Here is a 13,975-nt window from a genome sequence, read left to right on the forward strand (position 1 = left end):
ACCAGTCTCCTCCATGTCATTCTTGCCCACCCACCCTTGTAGCTCCCTGGCTTGCACCCAGGGAACAGAGGTGCCCCTCACCCCGAGTGGGTCTACAGCTGGTGCCATCTCTGGCTGTGTCTTCCAACTCCATTTTACCTGTCTCGTTTCCCCAAATCTGATGCCAGCAAAGTTCTCCCAGATGGAGACTGAATGTGCCCCTGGTGCCAAGAAGCGGTCAAGCACTGGGGGCGGGTGATGAAGGTTCTCCCTGGACTTCAGGGAACTAACCAACTGTTCAGGCTGGTGGGGTGCCTCAGGGACAGCCCTGGAGCATGTGCTGCCCAGCACCTGGTCTCCCAGACAGAAGCCTCTTCAAGAAGCAGGCTTGGGAAAGGCATGTGTCCATCTAGCTGCCTGCCGTTGAGCACTGACTCCCAGGTCCAACAGCCCATCTTCTCAGAGTCCAAGTGTGGGCAGAGGCTGAGCCTGGTGCTCCCCACACAGAGGGATTCACAAGGTGGACCAGCAGTCCTCACCTGGCCAGCCCGGAACACACAACTAGGGCACTGCCAACATAGATTGCTCCCAGCAGGAGCCCCCCCAGCCCACCTTCCATTCCCACCCATAGAACCCACCCCCTCCCCCAAAGACCAAGATGCTTTGGAATAAAACACCTGCAGGCTCTGTCCCTCCCAAAAAAGACTAAATTCCTAACCTTCCTTTCCCGTCTAAGGAGAAGTGCTGAAAGAGAACCTCCCCCTTGTCCATTTTAAATAATAAGTGGTCTACATCTTTGGCCACAGCCTGCTTCTGCTCCATGAAGTTCAGGACATGTCCTGGACCCATGCCCAGGCTGCCCTATCTACCATCAGGCATGAGTTCCTGGGTGGCCATCCACATGAGGGTCCCACCTGTTCTCTGGGGCAGGTCTGTGTTTGTAAATCTTGGTGACACCCAAGTCCTTCTGGGCACAGGAGGTTGTAGAAGCCAAGTGAGTGGTCCTGGTCCCCAATGCATGAAAAGGCTCTAACCCATAACGAACAGGGCTTCCCACCCACCCCAGGGCCCCCAGGCCTGTAGCAGAATGGCCTCTTATCCACAGCTGACAAGGGCCATGTGTGACCAAGACATGGGAAATGTCACAACACAGGAAAGCTGCCAGCACTCAAAGCCAAGCTGCATCTTGGGCCATGCAGACAACACCAGCACAGGCAGGACAGGGTGACACCGGCTCTCCACTGAGGCCCCCAAGCCCTGGTCAGAGGGGCTGCTGGCACCTCGCACACGTTTCTGAGGACAGTGTGGTCAGCGGGACACCTGGTCTGGCTCCTGAGACCTGCCACTGTGCAGAAGGCAAATGCCCTGAGCCTGAAGACCCCTTTGACCCCCACAGGCTGATGGGCAGGCCAGGGCTATGGCTGCCCTGCTCTGACATCAGGGCCCACTGAAGGGACAACTTCCATTCCCGGCCAGCCAGCCACACTGCATGGGGCATGGGATAGGCAGGAGCAACCTTGGAGAGCTGGGCAGGGCTGGAGCGACTGGCAGGACTCTGGGCTTCTCTGGCCTCATGCTGTACTTGATGCCCACCCTGCCTATGGTACCGATGCCACCACTGTATCGCAGGCAGGAGGCACAGAGTGGGAGTGGGTTATGTTCTCGCCAAGCCTTGTTTTGCAATTCAGAGGAGCCAATCCCAGGAGTGACAAGAAGCTGCGACTAGGCAAGAGCATGCTCTGGGCTCTGCCTGCCACAGCCGGCGGCACAGGCCAGCCCACAGGGTCAGGGAGGCATGAGATGGCTGGTCTTTCTCTAACACAGGGGGCTTGTTTAGCAGGACAGACTTGGATGCTCAGAGCCCTGCTTGTGCATCCCGCCCACCTGCAGCTTGGGTGGCCCAAAGGCTACGTGGCTGCTACTGTAACACTCCTAGGAAGGACATCCCCTGGACCCAACAACCTTCCTGGGGGCAAAAGAGTAAGAGAAGTTTACCCAGGAGAATAGATAGCCTGAGGTCGGTGTGGAAGACCGAGGGCAGGACCTGCCAGGCAGAGGAAAAGGGACAGCTGTGGGGGTTCCTGGACTACTTGACTTCACAAGTCCAAAAGTTCAGAGGACAGAGCCACCCCTACAGGTAACAGCACTCTACCCCTATTTGGGGGGTCAAAGTGGTCTGGCTGCCTCACTGGGCACAAAAGATGCTAGGAAGCCCTCTCTGTGACTCTGGCCTGGGAGCCTGACTCTGCGTGCAGAAGGCCAGCTCCAGGAAGGCCACACTGACCAGCTCCTTGGCTTCCCCCTCCCTGTCTCCATGTGCAGGCCCAGCATGGACACCTCCCCGCTAGGCTGTGTGCAGGGGGCCAGGTTAACCCATGTAAAGTGCTCAGAGCAGAGTTGGCATGAGGCAGCCCAACATCAATGCCAGTGGCAGATGTGGCCCAGTCCTGGCCTCAGATTCAGGGACCCCTGGGGGTCAGACCTCCCCCAGAGGCTGTGGGCCCAGACCACACAGGCCTGAACCTTCAGCACACAGGGCCCTTTGTGAGGGATCCCCAGATGCCCTGGGCATCAGGGGAGAGGGAATTCAGCAGTGACTCTGCTAAACAAGCCTGAAGACCAGCCTGGGACAGACGGGGGCATTGACCAGAGAGCTTGGGACAGAGGGTGCCGACCAGAGAGCTGTACCTCAGGGTGAAGTCAAAGTGAAAGTGCCTTTTCCTTTTCAGAAAGCCACCAAAAGAGAAAACAGGGCCACGTTAAGGCGCCTCCCCGGGGGGCCCGGTGAGCCCTCCATGCATGGCAACAGGAGCTCTAGGGCCTGGAATCTGGGCAACTACCCGCCTCACTTGGGGGCAGCCGCTGGAGTGAGTTTGCAGGGGTGGCCATCCCCTCCACCAGGAAGTTCCGGAAGTGCTGGGCTCCACTGGAACGGGACCAGCCATCCCTACTGACCTCCCTGCACCTCCCAGACTTTAACTTCACTCTCCTTCGGTCTAAGGAAGGGGGCGAACACCCGTTAGAATCAGGGACTGCTACCTCTGCCCTTGGCTGAGGCTGGGTGCCTCTCTTCCACTCTTGGACAGGGCCCACTGACTGCCTCTGCTCCCCTCATCTGGTATGGGATAGCCTGTCCAGAGGCCTGGCCACAAGAGGGAGGTTCAGTCTTCTGAAACCACAGGAAAGCCTCTGCTTGTGCCTGACGAAGGGGCCCTGCCCAGGGCTACCCGGACCCATGGCACCTGGCCCAGGTTTTTACCCACAGCTCCTGGGGACTGTCATGCTCTGAGCTACAAGAACATGAGCTGACTGTTCCCCAACAGGCTGAGACCATGGTCCAGGGTCTCCAGCCCAGGTAGCCTAGGCCTAGGGTGGAAGATGTGTCAGGTCTGTAGGCTGAGCCACTTTGACAGCTGCCACCAGCTGCATCATGGGACACATCAATGGGCATAGAAATAAAGAGGTACTGAAAACCCAACCACTACTCTGGTCTGCACTGGGGTCAGTGGAGGGCCCTACAGTCTAGGCTCACCCAGGGGTTTTACCCCAGACCTCGTGGAGTCTGTCCCGGCCAAGGCCAGAGTGGGCAGGTAGCCATGGAGAAATGGCAGCTGGCAGTGACCTGTGTTGTGTGGTCAGGGGGTCCCCTGCTGCCCCAGGCCTGGGCCCACCGCATTACCTCTTCTGCTTGTAGGTCAGCATGGCCTCCGCAATAGGGAGCTGGTGGGCGCAGTTGGCCCCCGCGATGTACTGGGTGATGCGGGATACGATGTCTGGTGTGTCCTGCACTGCACGGGGAGGAGGCCATGGGTTGGTGCGGTGGGCCAGGTGGGTCAGGGTGGAGTCTGGGCAGGGACATGGGCACCTCTACTTTCCCACTGGCCACAACAGGCCCGAGTGCCCATCCACGGTGGTGCTGGGTCACATCCTCCACAAGCCCTGAAGGCGTGTTCCTAGGCCCTGTGCCCTCCCCTGCTGGCCACCTTGGCTTGGACTGGGGAGAGGGAAGCATCCTGGCAAGCCCCCTTACCCCGCCTGCTGTCCCTTTTCTGGGGCCAAGCTTGAGAAAGAGGTAGATATGAGGGGGGGTCTCCTGGAAGACCAGGAGCCCCTTCCTCAGGGAACGGGACTGTGGGTGCGAGCCCCGCCATAGGCACCACACTGGGCCTCACCTGTGCTCTGGGCCTCCAGCTTATTGAACAGGTCTCTCCAAGCCAGGTCCTGGAAGAAGTTGTGGTAGCGGTAGTCCACGGAGCCCAGGTACCTGGCCACAGGGTGGGAACCTGTGTGCCCAGGGCAGGATGGTCACCACGTGGAGCTCACAGTCCAGGACCCCTCTGTGGTGGTGGTATGGTAAAAGGGTGTGGCACACTGTCTCCTGGAACCCCATTCACCAAGGAAGCCACTGGCGCTGGCTTGGGGCACACACACAAGGTGGGCCTCCAGCCACACTGCCTGCCAAGCCAGGACGGCTTTTTGGTAGGGGAATTACACAGAGTATCAAGCTCAACCGCACAGCACCACGGGACCGGGAGGGTTAACCACCCAGCCCTGCTGTGCTTCTCTGACAAAGAACTCAAACTGGCACAGAGAGAGCCCAGTGACAGACCAAGGGGAGGCCCGGTGCAGGCCATCTCAGGGGATGGCTTTACCTCTTGCCCCCTTGCAGGGTGACTGTGTCAATTGTCATTTAAGTAACATTATCATATGTAAACCATACCACAGGAAACACCAGGAACAAGACACCACGGCTGGCGCCTGCACCTTCGCCACCATGTGTACCCAGCCAGCCGCAGGCCTCACCCAGCGGGATGACGAGGAAGCGCATGTAGCCGAGCCAGTCCGGGGTCTTGTGGGACAGCTGCTCCACGAAGAGCCGCAGGACGGCGCTGAGGTAATGCTGCGCCCCCGCAACGGCGATCTTCACGGGGGTCGGGGGCTGGGAATTGCAGTTGCAGCTGCAACCCCCAGAAAGGTGGGGTGAAGAGGGGACAGGCACCTCAGGGGAACTGTCAGAGCTGTCCTCAGCCCAAGGTCCACACAGCTAAGCCCCAGAAAGCCTGTTCCCTAGCTGCAGCTGCTGCCGCCACCATGAGCCCTGCCACCCAGGACCCCTACCAGTGGGCACTTTAAGCTGGGGCGGGATCTGCCTGGACTGACAGGCTGGGCGGCCACCCTCCTGGAGTTCCAAGAGACCCTCCTGCCCCTGGAATCAGAGGAAAGCCTAGGCTGCAGGGGCCCTGCGGGGCAGCAGGTCAGAAGCCACCCACATCCCCCAGGGCAGAGAACATGCCCACCTCGGAATGGCAGGCAGGCCTGGGGTACAGGGACCCCAGCAAATGCTCGGGCAACAGCTCCACAGGGCAGACCCCAGGGAAGGCCAGGACTCACTATCTCTGGATCCGAGAGACAATGGTGCTGAAGGCGGCCTGGACGTCGGCTGCGGAGCACGTGCACACCACAGGCAGCGTGTGCCTCTGCAGGACGTCTGAAAGGAACTGGGTGGGACGGGCACAAGTGACCCTTGGTACAGCATCTGCACCCACCCATCTGACCCTTTACTTGGAACCCCCAGAGTGCAGAAGCCACGCTCGTACAGGCCAGCCTGCCACACATGCCTGCTCCAGCACTCGTCCCTGAGCGGGGTCTCTGTGCGGTCCCCACTGAGCTCGGCCACACAGAACTCCTGAGGACAACCAGCCCCAGGCAGCTGCTCCTACCTGCCCCTGCCAGTCAGAGGTGTTGACGAGGATGATATTCTCGGGGAGCTGGTCATCAGAGACGAGGATGTGGTTCAGCTGGTCGTACACAGTCTTCCTGGGAATCTGGAAACACCCGGTTGTCCACACCCAGGACATGTGGCACCCATCCTCTCCCCACAAAGAGTGGAGCCTCAGCACCACACGGCCCCCAACAGCAGCAGACTCCCGGCAGCAAGGGGAAAGGCCCACCACCAAGCTGCCTGGCTGAGGTGGCAATGTTCCCTGCCTGGCCCCCGGAGGTGGCAGGGAGGGCTAGAGTGTGCATGGGACCCACACAGGCTTCCTGACACTGACAGGATCCTTTCTAGGTCTGCTGGCAACCTTGATCTCTAAACTTCTCTCCTGCCCTGACCTGGCAAAGCCCCACAGGCACCTGCAGCTGGCTCCGCGTGTCCGGGCAGCGCTCACTGTCCAGGCTATTGGCCCGCTCGTTCTGTGGCCGTGATGGCTGTCTCTCCTTCAGGGATGTGCTCCGGCCCCGGCGACCAGCTGGCTTCGCCTCAGACCTGCTGGGATCAGAGCAGGCTCGTGGAATGGGGCAGCTGGGGCAGGCGGACGGGGACAGGGCCAGAGCAGGCCAGGCACATGCTCACACAAGCCGCACACTGCGCTGCTCCAGGGAAGAGCTGCCTAGCAGAGAGCAGGGAAGGATGGCCACAGTGTCACTGAACGAGCGGCAGGGCCCTGGGCTACACAGAGCTCCCAGCTATGAGGGTGGAGCACTGAGACCCAGGTGCCCGTATGGGACCCGGCCCTCAGCCCTGCTTCCCTCATCAGTGTACCTGATAGGGGACCTCAGGGCTGCCCACCCCTCCAGGGTAAAAAGTAGGGTCACAGCTGGGGGCAGGCCAGTGCTAAGTGCTGACCGTCAAGGCGACTACCTAGAGCCCAACACAGGCTCCTGTTTGCTTCCTGCTGGGTAAATGCCAGTACCCAGACTCGCTGCTTCCAGGAATGTCCTGATTGCCTCGAAAAGGCGCGGCGGAGCCTGGCACAGACACACCTCCAGCCCTGGCCTGCACTAGCTTAGAGAAAGCCAGGGTTGGACTGATGCTGAGTGCCGGGTTCTACAGATGGACCTGCTTGAGGCAGTGAGGTGGCTAGGGAGAGGGGAGGCAGTTTGTCTAAAGGGTTGCCTGGAGGCAAGGGCGGGGAGGTTGGAGAGTACATCAGGGGACCTCCTCCCCACAGCCCAGGCTGAGTAGGGTGCTGACACAGGCATGGGCTCACAGGTCTCCTGCCCTGAAGCCACCAAACTCTGGGCACAGTGGTGCTGGCCAGAGGAAAGACAAGATCCCAAAGGAGATCTAGCAGAGGCAAGGAACACTACATGCTCTGGTGAATGGGCTCTGGGGTCAGGCATGCAAGGCAAGGGGTGCCCACAGTTGGGGACAACGGAAAGTGGGTCTGGCATGTCCCCAAGCAAGAAGCATGGAGCCTGCCCAGGTGAGACTGAGATGGCTGTGGGGAGAGGGCCATGGGTGTGACCTATGCTCACCTTGACACAAACCAAGCTACCTGTGCCAACACCAGGCTCTCATCCCCAAGTGCTCCACGCCTCTATGTGTGCCACAGCCTGGGGGTGTGGGGTGCAGGCTGGAGGTGGGCCCATCCTGGCCCTTGTCAGCCACAGGCTCAGGCCCTACCCTCCCTGAGCTGTTAATCCTGCCTGCTGCCTGTCCCCAGTCCCACCCATTTCAACGGCCTCCTGGCCCCCAGCTGTTCCTCCAAGGCTTCATCCAGCAGCTTGTCCTGGGGCATGGCAGGTAGAGGGGCAGCACCTTTGGACATGTGGCCCTCCAGGGAGTGCAGGTGACAGCCAGACAATGGAGGCAGCTAGCTGTGCACAAGGTGGGGCCCAACTCCGGCTCCAGAAGGTACCCAAGGTCACGGCCTCTCCCCGTGATTCCCATCAAGTCAGCAACCCCATCCCATGGGGAGCCACTCCTACTGGCAGGCTGGGGCGCACAGGGACCTGGTAGAGGGGATGACTAGTGACTCTGTCTTGGTGATCCTCCCGCTGGGTGGCAGCTTCTCAGTGAACACGTCCAGGGTGGAGGTCTCGGCCTCAGGGCTGTCCTCAGGTTGCTCCGATGGCTCCCGAGAGGCTGGCGCACTTTGCTGGGCAGAGAAGGAAGCGCTACGTGCTCTTCCCTAGCCCAGAACCACAAAGCCCACCTGGAGTCCCTCTCGGCTTGTGTGGTCCTGGCTTGGGGGAAGGATTAGGCCACCTTGGAGCCCTGTCCATCACAGAACTCTGGGTCCAACACTGCAGGGAGACCAGCACTAAACCTGCCAGAGACCCAGCTCCCACACAGCCCAGCACCATCTGGAGACCCTTCCAAAGGGCACCAGGGAAACCCACTGCTCATGGGCCATCATGTCAGTGGAAGCAAGCAGCAGCCCTCAACTGGGCATCCTGAGCACCTGGCAGCCTGGCCCAGGGCCAGCCCAGGTCCAGGCAGTGAGCACAGGCGCTCCACATGGCGGCTGCGGTAGGTTGGGGCCTAGGGCACGGCTAGACGAGCATGTCCACACCTACTTACAAGGGCCACCGTGTCAGAGACACTGTCACTTGGCTGCTTGCCTCCTAGGGACCGTGTCTTCTCTGGCACATCAGCCTGGGGATGGAGACAGGAATCAGGCTGTGTTGCTCTCTGGCTGCAAATGGGAAGAGGCCCAGGGGACACCAAATGGGACTTTCCTGGACTGTGGGCTCAGGGTCATCCCAGAACAGTCTCCTGCCACTGGGAACACATGGCAACCAGAGACATGCTTGCCCAGTTCTTGTCCAGCATGAAGACAGGAACCCAAGGGCTCTGCTGCCACTCACCGGGCTTGGAGGCTCCTTCTGGCTGCGGGCACTGTGGATGCTCCCAATCTCCGTCTGTGAACTGGAGTGTGACAGGCCTTCGAAGTATGGCCTGGCTCGGGAAAGGGATGAATGTCATTTTCCAAGACCCTCCCCATACTGCAAGTGAGGCTCTCCTATCACACATGAAGGGGCAGACAGAGGAGCCCAGGGGCCCCTCTCAAAAAACAGGCATCCCTGAAACCCTGTCTGCTCCTGGCTTTCAACCTGGGCAGGGCTGTCAACAACTGAGAGGCTGAGTGGCAGCTCCACTCCAATAACCTGCTGGAGGCTGCCTGAAGAGACCTGCAGGAAGCAGAGCATTCTCCACAGCACAGTGAAGGCACCCGCAGCAAGCACAGGCCACTCTAGGCCAACCAGGCCACTCTAGGCCTGTTCCAGAGCAACAGGCCAATCTAGGCCAACCAGGCCATTCCAGATTAACTGGGCAGAACATGCCCACCTCCAGCAGATAAGGTATGAGTGAGGGGGAAGAGGGTATAGACCCAAAAGATGTAGAAGACATTACCAGCCAGGACAGTGCCAGGACTCCTGAGAGCACTGATGTGCCCGCTAAGTCCCAAAACCTGGACAAACAGGGACTCAGCTGTGTGTGACCACCCAAGATCACAGTCCTGAAATGTCCATGCCCCAGCCAGATCTGTGGGCACTAACTGGCCGGGGACTCTGCCAACAAGGCCAACATCACTGAACTCACAATGGGAGGACCCAGATGGTGTGGGAGGAGCTGGTGTTGTCCCAGCAGTGCAGAACGCAGAGGGCTCACTCAAGCCCAGCGGAGAGATGAGGCAGGAGGCACTTGACCCAAGATGCAGGGGCCCAGGTGGTAGCATGGTCTATGGCTACTGGGCAGCACAGAGCTGCATCTCCATCCTGTAGGCTCTGGAATGGAACTCTGCATGGCCACACTACCCTGGAGGGCGCCCCCCCCATGCCAGGTGGGAGCCAGCGGCCAGTATATCAGCCCTAGTGCAGCAAGACACCAGCACAAATGAAGCCAAGCCCAGGACACTGCCCTCCAGAACAAGGAGTAAAGGTGGCTTAAAGTCAGTGTCAGGGTAAGACGGGAGCTGCCAGGGAGCCAGGGTCAGCTGTGGACCTGCCTAATGACACAGGACAGCACTTTCCTGTATGTGCCTCTCTGTACCATGTAGGTTTAAAAAGCCTCAAACCTCAGCTGCCACCCACACCCCAGGCCTGCCACACCCAGCCACACTGAGGCCTACACACTGTCCTGTGGGCTGTGCTTCCCACTCCACAGAACAGGGTCTCCTAAGCGTCCATGGCAAACCTGCGAGGAGACCTTCCGTGCTGCTCCTCCTGCCCCAGGCCAGCCTCAGCCAGCCCCTGCCACCCCAGGAGAGGTGCTGGCAGGCCTCCAGCACCCAGGAGGACCCCTCAATCCTCACAGCCTGCCCCACATCCCACCTGCCCCATGCCCCGAGCTCCTGCCTTCTACAGATCATTTCAGTCCACTCCCATCCCAACGACCTGAGAGCTCATCTGATTCTGTCACCTGAGAACCACACTGCCTTGTGGAGACTTTACCCCAGCTTCCTGCCAGCCTTCGGGCACCTCCCACCGGACTCACTCAAATATACCCCTTCCTGATACCTGGCTCAGTCTACCTGCAACCACCTGGGACTGACTGGCCCACAGCCCCATCCAGGCTGCCCCTGGCAGTCTGGCCTGTGGGAACCTTCCAAGCCTTCAGAGGCAGGTGGCCCTGCCCACAGTGCCCAGGGCCAACCCAGGTCAGCCACTGATCAAGCAGCAGGTGTGGGGGCATCCTGAGGTCCGCTCAGAAGTCTCTTTGCAGGGTTCATCAAAATGACCATCTGGCTCTGCTGACTCACCTGAGCTTGGGCTTAGGAGTACTGAGGACGCTATCATCCTCCTCCATGTCAGGGCCACTGTCACTGGGGTTCTCCATGTCCAGTGTGTCATACAGAAGGTCCAGGTCCTCCTCCACCTCAGGGACATGTTCCGCAGGGTCCTGCTCTGAGTCCAGGACCTGTAACAACACCAAAGGTGCATAAGGGCCCCGCAAAGGCCCATACCTGCCCTTGACAGCAGCCTACGGGCTATGAAGAGTGGTCTGCAGAAGGAGGACAGGCAGGGTGCTGAGCTGCTGGGCACACTCAGCGACCAGCACTTCCATCTTATTTACTTTCTAGTTTCTGGGAACTGGGACTCTCTCCAAAGACCTCAGGTCCTCACACTGTGTGATACGAAGGCTCCTCGGCCTGACCTGGCCCTCAGTCAATGACTAGGGGGTGCTTCCCGCACAGGAAGCAGAGCACCTCCTGTCTGCCCAGGAAGCCTGTGCCCTTGTAGAGCTGCATCCCTGGCAGCCACCCCCAGGCCTGCCCTGTGAGCCAGCCCCTCCAGACACTGCCAGAGTGGAGTCAGGAGGATGCAGCCTTGCGTCTGGCATCTGACTCGGCACGGGGTGGCAGGCCCACGCGAGTCCCGTGTCAGTGCTGGTCCCTTCTGAGTGGAAGCAGGTGTTTGGGGCCAGCGCTGATCGGCAACTGGACTGTCTCCCACGTGGCTCCTGCAGATAAAACTGGCAGCACAAGCCTAGGGGTCACAGTGGGGACGCACCCCTACCTCCTTAGGGCTGACCAGGAGCATGAGTTGGAGTGTCCAGTGTCTGCTTTCCACCCACCCGTGCACATGTGCCTGCTGTTGGGGGGCAAATGGTGACCTACCTGACAACCAGCTGACCCGATGCCCACTGATGACAGTCCTTATTAACCACATCTCTCTCTTCTCTGGCGAAACATCTACTCAGATCCTTTGCCCATCTTTTAATCAGACAATTCATGTTTTTAAACAAACGACAAACACCATCTTAGGGTAGCTGAGAGTTCCTGAAGTGGTAACCTCAACCTCCACTCCCAGCCAGCCTGAGGGTCTGCTGGCACCTCCGGAGGACTGGATATGGGCCTCACCATAGGCATTTCCCTGGTTCTGAGGCTGCCAGGCCCCCGCAGGCCTCCACCCACACCTCTGCATCTCTGACCACAGCAGGACATGGGTTCTTCGGGGAAGGGGCACCCTAGCTGGTCAGCTGCCACCTCTGTTTTCACTGCCACCTTTCCAGTACTGTAGAAGCTGTGCTGCAGCACAGCTTCCTGGCTGCTCTGTTCCTTGGCAACTTGTGGGCCGGGAGCAGTAGTCGGGAGCACCACAGCTCCCATCGGGTGTCTTCCTCAAGAGACAGACGCCTGTTTTTAACTGGGCTATTTCTGAGTTACAAGTTATCTTTATATATTCTGAGCACAAGCCCTTTATAATTCGCTAAACAGCTCTATTCTCTGGGCTGCTGCTTCATACCCTTGATGGTATTATTTAGAGTGCAAAAGCATTAACTACTGTGATATTCCAGTTTATTTTTCTTTTGTCACTGTGCTTTGGGTGTCAAATCTAAGAGGCCACTGCCTGCTGTGTGTCCTGAAGGTGTTCTCTGCTGTGGGTTCTGTTGCATGTGGTATGAGGACCAGTTCTCTTAGCAATGTGTGTTGGGAAGCCTGCACCCTCCCCTACAGGGTGGTCTTAATGTCCTTGCTGAACACTGGTGGCAATGTGAGACCTGTCCTGGGTGCTGGACTCCATTCCGCTGACCTAGGTCTGTGCTGGTGTCAGCACCATGGTCTGGACCACTTCAGCTGGGTGGTAAGTTTTGAAACCAGGAAGTGTGAATCTTCCAGCTTCTTTCTAGATACTGTCTTGCCTGGGAGGCCCCTGCTCTGACGCATTGACGTCAGAGCCGGCTGGTGGGTCTCTGTGCAAAGGCAGCGGGCTTGCAGAGGGACAACGTGGGCTTGCAGATCAACCTGCAGGCACTGCCACCTCAGCAAGAGTCAGCAGGGTCCACGCCTTGCTGCCACTACCTCCTCTTCAGGCCCTCCCCATGCTCGCCACACCCACTGGGTGAGTCCTGCCCACTTGCACCTTGGGCCGTCTTTCTTACCGGGTCTTGAAAGTTCTTATACACTAGATAGAAATTTTTATCAGACGCGTGATTTACAAATATTTTCTGTTATATTGTGGCTTGCTTTTTCTCTTAGTATTTTTCACAGGCAAATTTCTAATTTTTGGGGGGAAGGGGGTTCTGAACTCAGGGGCGCTTGACCACCGAGCCACATCTCCAGTCCTGTTTTGTATTTTATTTAGAGACAGGGTTTCAGTTGCTTAGGGCCTCACTGCTGCTGAGGCTGGCTTTGAACTCACGATCCTACTGCCTTAGCCTCCTAAGCTGCTGGGATTACAGGCGTGAGCCACTGCGCCCAGCTCTACTTTTTTATTATAGCAAAAATATACAACATGGGGCTGGGGTAGAGTGCTCACCTAGCACCACAAGGCCTGGGTTTGATTCCCAGTACCTCAAAAAGGAAAAAAAAAAAACAAACTGGGGCTGGGATGGTGGCTCAGTGGTAGAGCACTTGCCTAGCATGTGTGAGGCCCTGGATTAGATTCTCAGCACCATATATAAATAAATAAATAAAATAAAGTTCCCTTGACAACTAAAAAAAAAAAAAAACAAAAACTGGCCAGACTATGAAGTGACTCAGGGTGTTGAAGAGCGCAGCGTGACACCCCCAGGGTGTGGAAGAGCACAGGTGACCCGCCCTGCCCCAGGAGCCACCCTATGCTTCAGATGTGTAGCTATGGTTTGCCAGCCAGAGGTGCCACCCCAGCGCTGTCCCCCTAGTCATTCCTCCTGCCCCTGCTGCTGCAGATCTGCAGCTCCAGGTCCCTCCCGTGCGTGGGCTCAATGTCCACCCTTCTGAGTGTGGACGCTTCAGTCTCCACTTTTGACAGAGCCCAGTGCTTTGTTTTTCCCACTTTGAAGACTCACACGTGTTCTGGGTCCTAACAGATCTTCGCCTAATCCACATTCACAAAGATGTTTCTTTATATTCTAGAATTTTGATAGAATTTAAATTTCTGATGTTTAGAGTTTAAAATTTAAGTAATTATTTTTTAGGTTTTAAATTTAGTACATGATTTTTCAGAGGGTGACTTTTGCAAACAATGAGGTTATGTGTTGAGGTTCATTTTCTGTTGAAAAGATCATTTTTTCTCTGATGAACTTGGCACCTTTGTTGAAAACCTACTGACTATACAGGTGTGCCACTCACAGGCTAAAGGCCCAGGGACACACTGCGCCTGGAGTTCTGTGGCTCTGCTGTATGTGCTGATCAAAGACCTGAGAGGCCTCAGCCTATGTCAGAGGCAGCAGCTCAAATGTGTGTTCCCTCAGATTCCTGCCACAACCTAGGCCCCCCGAGGATGGTATTAGGAGGTGGGGCTTTTGGGAGGTGATCAGGGCATAAGCGGTGGCCTTATAAAT

General features: G+C 57.9%; 1 protein-coding gene across 7 annotated transcripts in view; it reads right to left on the bottom strand.

Moving 5' to 3' along the window:
* Pacs2 (phosphofurin acidic cluster sorting protein 2) overlaps positions 1–13,975 on the bottom strand; it is a 76,179-nt gene that overhangs the window by 6,375 nt on the left and 55,829 nt on the right. For 3 of the 7 annotated variants that reach the window (XM_077800334.1, XM_077800332.1, XM_077800338.1), the window contains exons 9-19: positions 10,470–10,627; positions 8,575–8,665; positions 8,288–8,362; positions 7,717–7,862; positions 6,115–6,250; positions 5,700–5,804; positions 5,371–5,477; positions 4,783–4,937; positions 4,152–4,262; positions 3,659–3,767; positions 2,668–2,700 (exon numbers count right to left, since the gene is read on the bottom strand). In XM_077800334.1, the coding sequence (XP_077656460.1) occupies positions 2,668–2,700; positions 3,659–3,767; positions 4,152–4,262; positions 4,783–4,937; positions 5,371–5,477; positions 5,700–5,804; positions 6,115–6,250; positions 7,717–7,862; positions 8,288–8,362; positions 8,575–8,665; positions 10,470–10,627 (1,226 nt within the window). The remainder of the gene's footprint in view (positions 1–2,667; positions 2,701–3,658; positions 3,768–4,151; positions 4,263–4,782; positions 4,938–5,370; positions 5,478–5,699; positions 5,805–6,114; positions 6,251–7,716; positions 7,863–8,287; positions 8,363–8,574; positions 8,666–10,469; positions 10,628–13,975) is intronic. The other 4 variants (XM_077800337.1, XM_077800336.1, XM_077800333.1 and 1 more) reach the window with 3 other exon arrangements.

Source organism: Urocitellus parryii, chromosome 6, assembly GCF_045843805.1.
Source record: "Urocitellus parryii isolate mUroPar1 chromosome 6, mUroPar1.hap1, whole genome shotgun sequence".
NCBI lineage: Eukaryota > Metazoa > Chordata > Mammalia > Rodentia > Sciuridae > Urocitellus > Urocitellus parryii.